This window comes from Capra hircus, chromosome 9 (genome assembly GCF_001704415.2).
Source record: "Capra hircus breed San Clemente chromosome 9, ASM170441v1, whole genome shotgun sequence".
Classification (NCBI taxonomy): domain Eukaryota; kingdom Metazoa; phylum Chordata; class Mammalia; order Artiodactyla; family Bovidae; genus Capra; species Capra hircus.
Window position 1 is genome coordinate 20,394,936 of NC_030816.1, and position 15,485 is coordinate 20,410,420.

The following is a 15,485-nucleotide window of genomic DNA, read 5'->3' on the forward strand; positions in this document are numbered from 1 at the left end:
GTAACTTGCCAGTGGATGAATGAGGAAAAATCAGTGATTAGTAAACTCGGATAGCATTGTTGATAAATGGCGGTTTTAGATAGTGCTCACCCAAACCTGGAGCTGTGGGAGAGGGTAAATGAAGAATGTAGATCAGGTAACAGTGGAAAAGCAATTATAGCGAGTCTTTGAGCATGTAGGGGAATAGAAATATAGTAATATGGATTTCTGTAAACTTTATTGAAATATAGTTTATTTACAGTGTTAATTTCTGCTGTTCAACAAAGTGATTCAGTTACACCTACATATATTCCTTTTTCATATCCTTTTCCATTATGGCTTAGCATAGGATATTAAACACAATTCCCTGTGCTCTACAGTAAGAGCTTGTTATTTATTCATCTTATGAATAATAGTTTGCATCTGCGAATCCCAAACTCCCAGTCCTTCCCTCCTCCATTTCCCTTCGCCCTTGGCAACTACACGTCTGCTCTCTGTGTCTGTAGGCCTGCTTCTCTTTGCTAGGTATCTTCATTGGTATCATTTATTTTTAGATTCCACATGAAGGTGATATATGATATTTATCTTTCTCTGACTTACTTCACTTAATATGATAATCTCTAGGTCCATCCATGTTGCTATAAGTGGCACTACTTCGTTCTTTTTATGAAGAAGTAATATTCCATTATATGTATGTGTACGTGCGTGTGTGCTGAGTCGCTTCATTCATGTCTGACCCTTTGCAACTCTATGGACTGCAGCCCACCAGGCTTCTCTGTCTATAGGATTTTCCAGGCAGGAATACTGGAGTGGGTTGCCATTTCCTTCTCCAGGGGATCTTCCTGACCCAGGGATTGAAACTGTGTCTCCTGCTCTGGCATTGGCAGGCAGGTTCTTTACCACTAGTGCCACCTGGGAAGCTGTGTGTGTGTGTGTGTGTGTATTTGATATATGTATCACATCTTCTTTATTCACTTCTCTGTAGATGGACATTTAGGTTATTTCCATGCCTTGGCTATTGTATTATAAATAGTGCTGCCATGAAAATAAGGGTACATGTAATTATCCTCAAGTAATAGTTTTGTCTGGCTATATGCGCAGGAGTGAGATTGCTGGTCATATGGCAACTCTATTTTTAGTTTTTTAAGAAGCCTCCATACTGTTTTGCATAGTGGCTGCCCCAATTTACATTTCCACCAGCAGTGTAAGTGGGTTCCCTTTTCTCCACACCCTCTCCATCATTTATTATTATAGACTTTTTAATGATGGCCATTCTGATTCACGTGAGGTGGTACCTGACTGTAGCTTTGATTTACATTACTCTATTAATTAGCAATGACGAGCATCTTTTCATGTGCCTACTGGTATCTGTATGTCTTCTTTGGAGAAATGTCTATTTAGATCTTCCAATCTAAATAGATGGCTTCTATTTAGGTTGGATGGCATCACCAACTTGGTGGACATGAGTTTGAGCAAGCTTCAGGAGGTGGTGATGGACAGGGAAGCCTGGTGTGCTGCAGTCCATGGGGTCGCAAAGTGTCAGACACGACTGAGCGACTGAACTGAACTGAGTCATTTTTTTGATTGAACTGTTTTTGTTATTGAATAATTGTATGAGTGATTTGTGAATTTTGAAAATTAATCCCTTGTCATTTGCATCATTTGCAAGTAGCTTCTCCCAGTCTGTCAGTTGTTTTTTTGTTTCACTTAATCGTTTCTTTTGCTGTGCAAAAGCTTCTAAGTTTGATTCAGTCCCACTTTTTTTTTTTTACATTTTCTTTTATTTCCGTTGCCTTAGGAGACTGACCTAAGAAAACATTGCTAAAATTTACGTCAGAGAATGTTTTGCTTATGTTCTATTCTAGGAGTTTTATGGGGTCATGTCTTACATTTAGGTATTTAAGCCATTTTGAGTTTATTTTTGTGTGTGGTGTGAGGGTATGTTCTAATTTCATTGATTTGCATCTGGCTGTGCAACTTTCCCAACACCGCTTGCTAAAGAGACTGTCTTTTCCCCCTTGTGTATTCTTTCTTCCTTTGTTGACGATTAATTTACCATAGGTATGTGGGTTTATTTTCAGGTTCTCTATTCTGTTCCATTGATCCATATTTCTGCTTGTGTAGATCTATGCTGTTTTGATTACTGTAGCTTTGTAGTATTGTCTGACATCTGGGAGGATTGTGCCTCCTGCTTTGTTCTTTTTCCTCAGGATTGCTTTGGCAATGATGGGTCTTCCATGGTTCCATATAAATTATCAAATTATTTGTTCTCGTTATGTGAAAAATGTCATGGGTAATTTCATAGGGATCGCGTTAAATCTTTAGGTTGTTTTGGGTAGTATGACAACATTAAAAATAATAGGAATTTTTAAAATTACTTTTTGCTATGTTTTGTTTTAGATTTGGGTACACAACGCAAAGTTATTATCTTAAAAACTTAAAGTATAGAGTAAGTAAAATAATTATTGAAGCCTAAATTATGCTGGGTTTATTAGTGAAATCACTAATAAACTGTTAAATGAACTCTTCTCTTTAGGTTGGGAAAAATATTCCCTGGATTTTAAAGGAACATATATTTTATAGATATTCCTAACTGTTGAGCTAATATGAAAATATATTTAGTTTTACTCTCTAGCATGTGTCAAAAGTATATCTTAATAAGTGACTGTCTTTAGAATTTTCTAAGTAGACTATTGTAACATCTCAATTTTTAAACTGACCACACATATTTTCAGCATTCCTACTAGATTCAAGGCCCTGTGTTAGGATCTGGGATTCAAAAATAAGCAAGATACCATTATTGTTGCTAAAAAATGTATGGTAAATGCTGTAACAGGTATTTGCAGAAAACTAGACAGGGAACCGGAGAAGGCAATGGCACCCCACTCCAGCACTCTTGCCTGGGAAATCCCATGGACGGAGGAGCCTGGTGGGCTGCAGTCCACGGGGTCGCTAAGAGTCGGACATGACTGGGTAACTTCCCTTTCACTTTTCACTTTCATGCATTGGAGAAGGAAATAGCAACCCATTCCAGTGTTCTTGCCTGGAGAATCCCAGGGACGGGGGAGCCTGGTTGGCTGCCGTCTATGGGGTCGCACAGAGTCGGAAACAACTGAAGCGACTTAGCAGCAGCAGCAGCAGACAGGGAACATGTCCACAGACCCACATGAGAAAAAAAAGAAGGTTCTTCTTGGAAGAGGTTTCTGAGCTAATCCTACATCACTGCACCAGAATTCTCAAGTTTTAAAAACAAGAGGGCAAACAGTTGTTCCATTTGTATATGAAACAGAAATAACCAGGAGGATGAGGTTAATAAGTCACTTTGGAATGCCCAAACTTATTCAGCATGTGTATCAAAGAGCTTCAGATTATTAGCAAATATGAATAAATATAAATATTTAAGTATGTATGTACTTTCCTCCCACTGCTCAAGTAAAATGCTAGTGGATTTTCACCCTTATTCATTATACAACTGTTTCCAGTGACCAATGGTACTTAATACCTTTTTCTTTTCCTGGTAGGATTACTGGAGAATAAATGAAACATGTGAAGCTTAGTACAGGGCCTGGCACACAATAGCGTTCAATAAATGGTAGTCTCTCTCTACAGTTCAAGGTAGGTTTCCAAGTCCACTCAACTACAGTCCCTTTGCAATTAATGATGTGCTAATTAACGTTTGGGCTTCCCTGGTGGCTCAAATGCTAAAGAATCTACCTGTTGAAATCCATACTAACCTCACAGCTAATTACCACTACCCACCAAAGAAATCTTTAACATCTTCCCTTTTTACCCAGTTTCCTCAGTCCCCCACTGTATTCTTAGCAATACCTTATCGTAAAACTCTGTAGGGATAAGTTCTTAAAACAAGACTGTCACATTTAAGCTATATAATAAATTTTTTTATCACATAAACATGATTCATGAAACAGTTTTTAGAATTTTCTGCCAATGCAATTGCAAATAGAAGTATGAAGATTTTGTTACCCCAGGAAATTAAGTCCCACAAATATTGAGTTCAGTTCAGTTCAGTTCAGTTCAGTCACTCAGTCATGTCCGACTCTTTGTGATCCCATGAATCGCAGCACGCCAGGCCTCCGTGTCCATCACCATCTCCCGGAGTTCACTCAGACTCACGTCCATCGAGTCGGTGATGCCATCCAGCCATCTCATCCTCGGTCGTCCCCTTCTCCTCCTGCCCTCAGTCCCTCCCAGCATCAGAGTCTTTTCCAATGAGTCAACTCTTCGCATGAGGTGGCCAAAGTACTGCAGTTTCACCTTTAGCATCATTCCTTCCAAAAAAATCCCAGGGCTGATCTCCTTCAGAATGGACTGGTTGGATCTCCTTGCAGTCCGAGGGACCCTCAAGTCTTCTCCAACACCACAGTTCAAAAGCATCAATTCTTTGGTGCTCAGCTTTCTTCACAGTCCAACTCTCACATCCATACATGACCACAGGAAAAACCATAGCCCTGACTAGGCGGACCTTAGTCGGCAAAGTAATGTCTCTGCTTTTGAATATACTGTCTAGGTTGGTCATAATTTTTCTTCCAAGGAGTAAGCGTCTTTTAATTTCATGGCTGCAGTCACCATCTGCAGTGATTTTGGAGCCCCAAAAAATAAAGTCTGACACTGTTTCCACTGTTTCCCCATCTATTTCCCATGAAGTGATGGGACCAGATGCCATGATCTTCGTTTTCTGAATGTTGAGCTTTAAGCCAACTTTTTCACTCTCCTCTTTCACTTTCATCAACAGGCTTTTTAGCTCCTCTTCACTTTCTGCCATAAGGGTGGTGTCATCTGTGTATCTGAGGTTATTGATATTTCTCCCGGCAATCTGGATTCCAGCTTGTGTTTCTTCCAGTCCAGCGTTTCTCATGATGTACTCTGCATAGAAGTTAAATAAGCAGGGTGACAACATACAGCCTTGACATACTCCTTTTCCTATTTGGAACCAGTCTGTTGTTCCATGTCCAGTTCTAACTGTTGCTTCCTGACCTGCATACAGATTTCTCAAGAGGCAGGTTAGGTGGTCTGGTATTCCTATCTCTTTCAGAATTTTCCACAGTTTAATGTGATCCACACAGTCAAAGGCTTTGGCATAGTCAATAAAGCAGAAATAGATGTTTTTCTGGAACTCTCTTGCTTTTTTCATGATCCAGCAGATGTTGGTAATTTGATCTCTGGTTCCTCTGCCTTTTCTAAAACCAGCTTGAACATCAGGGAGTTCACGGTTCACATACTGCTGAAGCCTGGCTTGGAGAATTTTGAGCATTACTTTACTAGCATGTGAAATGAGTGCAATTGTGCGGTAGTTTGAGCATTCTTTGGCATTGCCTTTCTTTGGGATTGGAATGAAAACTGACCTTTTCCAGTCCTGTGGCCACTGCTGAGTTTTCCAAATTTGCTGGCATGTTGAGTGCAGCACTTTCACAGCATCATCTTTCAGGATTTGAAACAGCTCCACTGGAATTCCATCACCTCCACTAGCTTTGTTCATAGTGATGTTTTCTAAGGCCCACTTGACTTCACATTCCAAGATGTCTGGCTCTAGATTAGTGATCACATCATCATGATTATCTGGGTCATGAAGATCTTTTTTTGTACAGTTCTTCCGTGTATTCTTGCCACCTCTTCTTAATATCTTCTGCTTCTGTTAGGTCCATACCATTTCTGTCCTTTATCGAGCCCATCTTTGCATGAAATGTTCCCTTGGTAGCTCTAATTTTCTTGAAGAGATCTCTAGTCTTTCCCATTCTGTTGTTTTCCTCTATTTCTTTGCATTGATCACTGAAGAAGGCTTTCTTATCTCTTCCTGCTATTCTTTGGAACTCTGCATTCAGATGCTTATATCTTTCCTTTTCTCCTTTGCTTTTTGCCTCTCTTCTTTTCACAGCTATTTGTAAGGCCTCCCCAGACAGCCATTTTGCTTTTTTGCGTTTCTTTTCCATGGGGATGGTCTTGATCCCTGTCTCCTGTACAATGTCATGAACAATTCCAAAGACCAACACAAAGCAACACATGTAGATAGCAACACTGACAACAGATGGCAGCACTAGAACGTCAAACCAGGCCTTTTGCATCCGTGCTAGGCTTGACTTGCAAAAGTGCAGAACCCCAGTCAAGGTGGGCAAAAGATAACGTCTACGAAAAGGGTGCTCATGAGCATTTGAAATAGTCACGTAGCACCAAGGAGCAGCACATAGGGATGAGGAAGCTGCTACATAGCATCTGAAGGAGAAGGGACAATATGAGGTGACAGTGTTCTGAGTTACAACGGTGTGACTTGTTGGAGTGGTTGTAAAAATTGTACACAGAAGTGAAGTTGGGTTCTTCAGTCCTGAAAATGGAGTTATTCACCAAGGATCAGAGCACTGGATATACATAAATACTTAAAATTCATTTTGGTTGTACCCATACAGTATGAAGCCAAATTTTTTTAAAAATTAAATTTATTTTCAGGTGTAGTTTATATAAACTAAAGAAAGTGGTAAGCAATAGAATGGGCTTCCCAGGTGATGCAGTGGTAAAGAATCTGCCTGACAATGCAGGAGACACAGGTTCAATTCCTGGGTCAGGAAGATCCCCTGGAGAAGGAAATGGCAACCTACTCCATATTCTTGCCTGGGAAATCCCAGGGACAGAGGAGCCTGATGGGCTACAGTCCATGGGGTCATAAAAGAGTCAGACATGACTTAGTGACTGAACAACAGCAGCAAAAAGCAATAGAAAATGAGTATTACACTTAAGTTTTGCGAATAGTTCTTATATATTAATCTGTTTGTATATGGCTTGTAACTGGGAAGGAATTATTTAAAAAAAAAAGCTTTGGGATTGATTTGCCAACTTATTAACTTATACACGAAGAGATGGATTTCTGCATCCTTCTATACCCCATGATTAACAGCTAAGACTTTGGAGAAAAAGACATCTAGATTGAAATCTCACCTCAGTGGATTTTTAGGTATATACCAAGATTCTTAAATTCTCTGTGACTCATTTATAAAAAACTGAGAACAGCTAATTCATAGAATTTTGTGAGAGTCAAAGAAGTAAAGCAAATAACAAAATGCTTAACACATAGTATGTATTCAATAACTAAAAGCTATTATTGGGGTTTCATGTGTACGTGGCCCCTCAACCCCAACTTAACATTATTTTTATACTTTAAATTCCTAATGGGATTGCTAACTGGACTATGAATAGGGAAAGTGGCTGGAAACTTGGTGGCTGTAGTAATGATGTTCTTGCAAATTTTGCAGATAAAAATTAAGTTAATTTGGGAGCAGAGATTGGGGGGTGGGAAATGCAAATCTTAGTTTTATATTATTTCTGGGTAAAACCTGTGTGAATGTGCCTAGTTAAGCTCAAGGAAAGGATCTGAGTAGTTTTGCTTAGCCAAGTTTGTTGAAGCCAAAAAACCTTATTGACTGATACGTTGAACAGTCTGCCCTGACCCAGAGGGCAAACTAACGCTATGATTTTTTATTCCTCACTGGCATTAGTGAGGGACCCACAGTGCAGACTTTGATGGAGATTAACTTGGAGAGTCTGTAGTTAGCCAGTGAAATATTCCCTTAGGCAATATCTTTTATGAGAGACAGTTCTCACCAGCCTACCATATCAGACTACATTCTCCTTTTTCAAGACTAGGCTGGAAGGGGATTGAGAGTGAGTAAATGGAATGGTAAAGAACAGCTGCTCAATACTCTCAATAGTCACATTAAAGTTGTAGCTATGTGCTCTGCTAATGGGAGGGTCACATCTCATTCATTTTTGTGCCCCTGATGCCTCAACAGGGCTCTGCATTCAATCTGCCTATGAATATGTAAATCTTCATAATTTTGTTTCACTGAAATGTCACGTGTAGGAACACTATCCAAGTGTTTTTTTTAAATAAGAACATCTTTTTAGGTAGTTGCTTTGGAAATGTATAACCTGTGGTGTGATAATAAGGAATATCAAGTGCCAAGCCGGAGAAGGCAATGGCACCCCACTCCAGTACTCTTGCCTGGAAAATCCCATGGACGGAGGAGCCTGGTGGGCTGCAGTCCATGGGGTCGCTAAGAGTCTGACACGACTGAGCGACTTCACTTTCACTTTTCACTTTCATGCATTGGAGAAGGAAATGGCAACCCACTCCAGTGTTCTTGCCAGGAGAATCCCAGGGACGGGGGAGCCTAGTGGGCTGCCGTCTATGGGGTCGCATAGAGTCGGACACGACTGAAGCGACTTAGCAGCAGCAGTGCCAAGCATTGCTAAGCATTTTACCTTATTACTGAGCGAAATAATATTTGGAAACTGAGGTTTTGAGGTTAAAAAATACAACTAAGATGGCACAGCTAATAGGGGATAGGACTTAAAACTTGAACCCAAGGCTGTCTGACTTTTAATCACAAGAGGAAAGGACTCCTCTTAATTAAGCAACACCTGGTGAGCCGCTGTCCTTCAACTTTGCAGTTCTAGGCAGTTTCCATCCAGAATTTAAAGCCTGGTTTACCGAGAAGAGCAAGTCTGTCCCCCCCACCCCACCCACATCACCCGTAACAGGAACTGGACTGGAAAAGGTAAAACGTGGCCACTGCGCATGCTCACACGGCCCTTTCTCACCCTTCCCACAGAATGTTACCGCGGCAACTTTGTCGCACTACTTTAGAACGGTTCCTGCCCACTATGAAGTCAAAGGGGTGGAAGCTGTTCCTCTCTGCGACGTGGACATCCTTCTCTTCTCCGGGCCTTTCCAACTTGGAAGCCCACACCATGCGTCTCCCGGGGATTCAAGCTGGAGTTTGCCAGTTCTCAATATGGCCGTTGACAGGCCGGTCCCAAACGGAGGCTTTTCATAGGCCAAGGTCGCACCCTAGCTCCGCCCATTTCGTCCCTCAGGGCTGCGTCTGCCTAGGTCTTTTCTACGCAGGCGCGGCGGGGGCGGGCCGCGAGGTGGGACGGCCCGCGTCTTCCGTGTGCCACCGCCGCCGCCTCTGCTCTGCTGCTCTTGCCCCTCCGGGGCTTCGTTGCCGGCGTTAGCCACGCGAGGGGAAGAGAGGGGACGGACGGAGCGTGCGTGCGCGGGGCTTCCCGCAGTCCCAGCAGTTCCTCTCGCGGGGTGGACGACGGGGTCAGCAGCAATCGAGGGAGGCCCTAGACGGCGCCATGTCGGCGGGCGGTCCATGCCCGGCAGGGGCCGGAGGGGGCTCAGGGGGAGCCTCTTGCGCCGTGGGGGTCTCCCCTGGCGGAGTATCTATGTTCCGGTGGCTGGAGGTGCTGGAGAAGGAGTTCGACAAGGCCTTCGTGGATGTGGATCTGCTCCTGGGCGAGATTGATCCGGACCAGGCGGACATCACTTATGAGGGGAGACAGAAGATGACCAGCCTGAGCTCCTGCTTTGCGCAGCTTTGCCACAAAGCCCAGACTGTATCCCAAATCAACCACAAGCTAGAGGTGAGCCTTGAGCCCTGGAGGGGGTGGCATTCAGCTCCAGCCATCAGACTTCATTTAACGCACCGGTGAAAACTGCCAGCTCGGGTACCTGGGCTTCCTATGTGGCGGGAGTGCGTGTGTGTGAAAGAAAAGAGTGAGGTGAGGTGAGGGCAGGAAGAGCTGTGTAGGTTGACATGTAGGTCTCCTGGGGTCCTGAAAGCCACCTTCCTGGTATCTCTATGAGGAGGAAACAGGATCTAATTACACCTGTCTACTTGTGCCTTTTCGTTAAGAAGCCTAAGACTTCACAGAAGCTCAAAGATGCTCCGTCATAAGAATATTTTAGCTCACCTTTTAACATTTGAGTTTTTTAGATCTAGTTTCACATTGCAGGTTTGTATATCGCCAATCCTGATTATTTTGGACTATTTCAGGTCAATTTTCATTGTTGCACACAGCGCTATTCCTTGCCTGCATGAACTATTAGGGGAATTTGATCAAAGCTTTTAGGAAAATGGGATAAACAAGATAGGATCAATGTCTATCTCAGTTTACAGTTAGTCCTTAAATTACAGTCACGTACCTCCAGAGCTCCCTACGGTTATTCAGATGACTTCTAATATTGAGGTTGTGTCTGTACTTTACTACATTTCCCCAAATCTGGATTTGTTTTTGAAAGTGTGTGAAGAGCGATCTTTTGCTTAAGTCTCTCATCTTGGTTGTGGGTGTGAGTGCAGTAGTAGTAGTTCCCAAAAAACCTACCATGTTTTGCAGAAAATTAAATTAGCACATTTTTACAATGTTTAGAAATCATGGTAGATTAACATTATTATATAAAGAGCATTTTTAATTATATAATGTAAATAAGAGAATGGGTCTTTCATTTTAAAGTGGATAAAAATAGGATAATAAACGATATGCAAAGCTCTTTGACATTAGATTTCCTAAGAAATCGTTACTATCAGTTGTGATGATTGAGATTGCCCACTGGATCCAAATCAATATGAATATCAGAAATGCATTCTCTCCTTGCTTAGTAGTTAGTTAGCATTCTTTCTTTTTCCTGTCCGTCATGAAAAAGGTAGTATAATTTATCTTTGATGAGCATAGAATTGTATATGGGAGATTTTGATTCTTCACTGAAAGAACTGTTAATTTCTTTTATCCTTTTTGAAAAGGTTGGAAGTGTTGACATAAAGCTAATCATTTATTAATCTACATCTGTGAAAATGTCTCTTGATTTCTTGATTCAGCTGTAGTTTCTAGAAGATGGTTATTTATTCAGGTAGTGACATTGCATTTGATGGTCTTTAGTAGCTTTTGCTATTCATCCTATACAACTGAGAGTTTTTACTGAGGACAGAAGAGCCTGGCAGGCAACAGTCCATAGGGTCGCAAAAAGCTGGACACAACTGAGTGAGTATACACACACACACTGAGGATAAACAGATTTTTAAAAAATGAAACAAACTCTAATTCATTTTTTAAGAGACTTACGGAAACTTTGATGTTTTGATGTCAGATTTTAAAAATCTAATTTTGGAGAAATGATTGTTCTGTGAGCAGGTGATGCTCAGTTTTTTCATCTTTAAATATTTTAAATGAGTATTTAGAGTTATATTATGCATTTTCTTTTTGAGAAATCATAATTATGTATTCTGATTCCATGTCCTGGCTTAGAAGGTGGCTTTATTTCTCAAAACAAGAAATGCTAGCCCATCACAATGTAGGCACGTTTTTTTTTTAACATCCTTGAAGCTTTTGATTTGAAGATTTTAGAAAATAGGGGTTGTTTGTGTGTTTTTTCAGTTACAGTTGACTTCTTTGTAAGGTTATTGTTTCTGTATTTAACAGTTTCTACAGTTGGCATGGAATCCGTTGTGTATTGCTGAGGAGAGAGTCATTGTCAGTAGTGCCTTTCAAAGTAGATCTGCCATCGTATCATCTGCAGAATTTCAGACGTGGCCCTGTGTACCTTTAGCAGTCTTTTGAGATCTTGAAATTTTAGCAAAGATTTCATACTTTCTTGCCCTGTTTTATTTTTTAGTAAGTGAATTAAATTCATTTTATTACTTTAAGGATATGGACATTAAGACATAATATTTGAGGTCACTTATGGTCTGATGTAGTGCACCAGATGTGCACCAAATTTCGGTGCTCTAATATACTTAAAGCATATTACCATAATAAAATATTTTTATAATCAAGAAACAGATACCTCCAAGACTAACTTAGATTTAAATTGAGCATCCTTCCAGATTGCCCTTCTTCTGCTAAGTTATTGTCTTTAGTTAATTTAATATTAATATAGTAGTTAGGAAATGGAGAAAGCTATGGCACCCTACTCCAGTACTCTTGCCTGGGAAATCCCACGGACGGAGGAGCCTCGTAGGCTGCATGGGGTCGCTAAGAGTTGGACACGACTGAGCGACTTCACTTTCACTTTTCACTTTAATGCATTGGAGAAGGAAATGGCAACCCACTCCAGTGTTCTTGCCTGGAGAATCCCAGGGACAGAGGAGCCTGGTGGGCTTCTCTGAGGTTGCACAGAGTAGGACATGACTGAAGTGACTTAGCAGCAGCGGCAGCAGCAGTAGTTAGGAAAACAGTTCTACAAAAAAAAAAAAAAATCAGAGGTTGCACTTAAAAAAATACATAAATTGCATCTATATGACCGCTTTTTTCCATAAGTTGTATTTGGAGAGAGGGGAAGGGGAGGGCAAAGAATTCAGAATATTTTGAGGTAGTGCCATTTTTAATCACTCACGTCTCTCTTATACTTCCCACCTGCTTGAGAGTCCCTGCTATGGTGAGCCACTGGGAACAGCTGTGGGGAGTCTCAGGAACTGGCTGGGACAGTAGTAGTGGTAGGAGCCGCAGGAGTGGGTGTTGGAGAACAAAGGTCAACAACCTGTGCTTTATGAAAACTCACCTCTCTGCCTTGAAACACGGCTTTCTGCCTGTTCACCCCTTCTTTAAAACAACAGCTACACCGCACATCTTCTCTCACATCCTCCTTTCCCTCAGCAATTGCTGAGTCAGTATTGTTTTTAAAGTGATTTGCCATTCAGAGCCATCTAGAGCTTCACTGAAAATGAACTGATATACTGTCTTTTTACTGCTTTAAAGCTATTCCTTTTTTGTTCTTTTATTTTTAAGTGCATCAGGTTTATTGTAGTTTATTTAACATTGGCTGTTAACTGCTCATGAACAATTGTAGTGCCGTAAAATGGTAGGTTTCAAAAATAGTAACCAACTTTCCCCCTGACCAAAAAATCTTGCCCCCATTCTCACTTGTCCATCCTTGCTCTTTTTTTTTGTTTGTTTTGTCTACAAGGGATATTAGTTCCCTGACCAGGGATCAAGCCCAGGCCCCTGGCAGTGAGAACACCAAATCCTAACCACTGGACCACCAGGAGAGAAGGCAATGGCACCCCACTCCAGTACTCTTGCCTGGAAAATCCCATGGATGGAGGAGCCTGGTAGGCTGCAGTCCATGGGGTCGCTAAGAGTCGGACACGACTGAGCGACTTCACTTTCACTTTTCACTTTCATGCATTGGAGAAGGAAATGGCAACCCACTCCAGTGTTCTTGCCAGGAGAATCCCAGGGATGGGGAGCCTGGTGGGCTCTGGCATCTATGGGGTCGCACAGAGTTGGACACGACTGAAGCGACTTAGCAGCAGTAGCAGCAGCAGGACCACCAGGGAATTCCCCATCCTTGCTCTTTTCAGTAATTACTACATTGATTTCCCTTTGCCCAAGGCCATTCATGTGTAGTCTCTAGTACCATATTCCATACTTGGATAAACTGGGCAGCATTCTAGACTAGTGCAGAAGTATTTTGTTTTTAAACAAGCAGTGGGACTGTTTGCAGCATTGAACTTGAATTTTAATATTGATCCAATATATATTTATTGAGTGCTATGTGCCTTGTGCTGTGTTGGGCACTTGGTATACAATGGAGAGCAAAAACAGATATAGTCATCATTGTTAGGAAACTTGGATTCTGTTGGGGGAATTTGTTGAAATAATTATCATATAAATGTGAAATTCCAACTTTGAGAAACAGAGTAATGAGAACCTGTTCTAGGTGATCAAGGAAGGCTTCTTTGGAGGAAGTGACCATTTGGTTAAAACATAAAGGATGAGTAAGAATTAATTAGGCCAAGAGAAATAGGAGTATCATTCAACATTCCAGTGGAGAGAACAGGAAATGAAAGCACTGGTGATAGGTGAGTGCTAATCCATTTGAAGAACTGAGAGTTGATAATGTGTTACAAGCAAAGAGCAAAAGAAGTTTGAACAAGTACCTAGGGACTACATCTTTATGATTTTCTAGACCATGTAGTAGATTTGAGGACTTTATCATAAAAATAGGAAATATTTTAAGTTAGGTGGTAATCTCATAGGAAATTAGAATAGTTCACTCTGGCTGTGATAAGGAGTTTGTGGAAAAAAAATGAATAAATGCAGAAAACCATTGGGGGCTCTTAATTCTGATCCATGTGAGATGATGGGAGTAGGATAGCAGTGACAGAGGAAAGTGTTCAGAACAAGAGAGATTTGAGAAGTGAAAATAAAGAGTCTGGGGGTGGGTTGGAACAGCGGGATGAGGGAATTCAGGATGATTCCACCGTGTCAATTGGCTGGATAAATGGAAGGACATGAGATATTATCAGCGATGACTATATTGCTAACTGCTGGTCAGTTACTATGGGCCCAGCTCTGTCCTATGTCTTCTGTGTGTATTGATTTACCTATTTCTCAGAAGTCATGGGCAGGTTTATTATTCCCATTTTACAGGGATTAAGTAAGGGGCCCAGGACTACAGAATACAAAAAACCAATCTCTCCAAAAACACATTTATCTCTGGTTGGGAAAGGAGGTAGAGAGAAAAGCAACCAGAAGCAGTTGAGTATGGCTGGATAGCCGGGAGGGGGAGTTCAGGGGACGTACTGTTTTCACTTTTTTTTAACGGAAAAATAAAGTTAAACATGTTTGGAAGCTAATGAACAGCATCTAGTTGAGGGAAAATCTGAATATTCTAGGGAAAAGAGGGGGATTATCAGTAGCAGTCATCTTTTTGAATGAAGATGAGGGTCAGAATACAGGTTGAGAGACTGATGTCATATTGAAAAGACAGCTGTTACACTTAAAGGGAAAGGAGAGATCATGAGCATAGAAGTGGGAGGGAGTGTTTTGTGTGATGGTGTCTTTATTCTGTATAGAATAGCACCCTGGGACAACAGCTGGAAGTGGTTGAAAGTAAAAGCCCAAGCACAGTGAGCAAAATCTGAAATAGTAATGAGAGAGTGCCATAGCAAGTTGGCCAGTCAAATAGAAGGACTGCCAGGCAGTGCTGAGGTAATTTAGAGTTACCATAAACTCACGGTACAACCAGTCTGCCCTGTTGTATGACTTTCTCCAGTTATACAAACAGTTCGGTTCAGTTCAGTCACTCCGTCGTGTCCAACTCTTTGCGACCTCATGAATCGCAGCACGCCAGGCCTCCCTGTCCATCACCAACTCCCAGAGTTCACTCAGACTCACGTCCATTGAGTAGGTGATGCCATCCAGCCATCTCATCCTCTGTCGTCCGCTCCTCCTTCTGCCCCCAATCCCTCCCAGCATCAGAGTCTTTTCCAATGAGTCAGCTGTTCGAATGAGGTAGCCAAAGTACTGGAGTTTCAGCCCTAGCATCATTCCTTCCAAAGAATACCTGGGACTGATCTCCTTCAGAATGGACTGATTGGATCTCTTGCAGTCCAAGGGACTCTCAAGAGTCTTCTCCAACATACATAGTAATGAGAGTAATAATTGCATTCATCCACTGCCATAGCAGGAAGTTTGCTGTACACACAAGAGTGTTACTGAAATGAAAATGGTATTGGGGATGAAGAAAAGGAGATAATCTCTAAAGGAGTATAACCTGTATTTGATAATCATGTGGATGTAAAGGAAGAGGAAGGGTTGTGGGTGGCATCCCATTTCTGTTTGGGAAATGTATTGGTTGATGCCTGCAGTGGCTTGAGTGGTGCTTCCCCCCAAATTCATGTCTACACACAGAACCTCAGAATGTCACCTTA

The 15,485-nt window shown here is 41.6% G+C and overlaps 1 protein-coding gene across 2 annotated transcripts in view; it reads left to right on the plus strand.

The window, feature by feature from the left end:
* Positions 8,885 to 15,485, plus strand: part of GOPC (golgi associated PDZ and coiled-coil motif containing) — a 45,344-nt gene continuing 38,743 nt past the window's right edge. The window contains exon 1 of one of the 2 annotated variants that reach the window (XM_005684527.3): positions 8,885 to 9,417. In XM_005684527.3, the coding sequence (XP_005684584.3) occupies positions 9,130 to 9,417 (288 nt within the window). In that variant the 5' untranslated portion in view covers positions 8,885 to 9,129. The remainder of the gene's footprint in view (positions 9,418 to 15,485) is intronic. The other variant, XM_018053022.1, reaches the window with a different exon arrangement.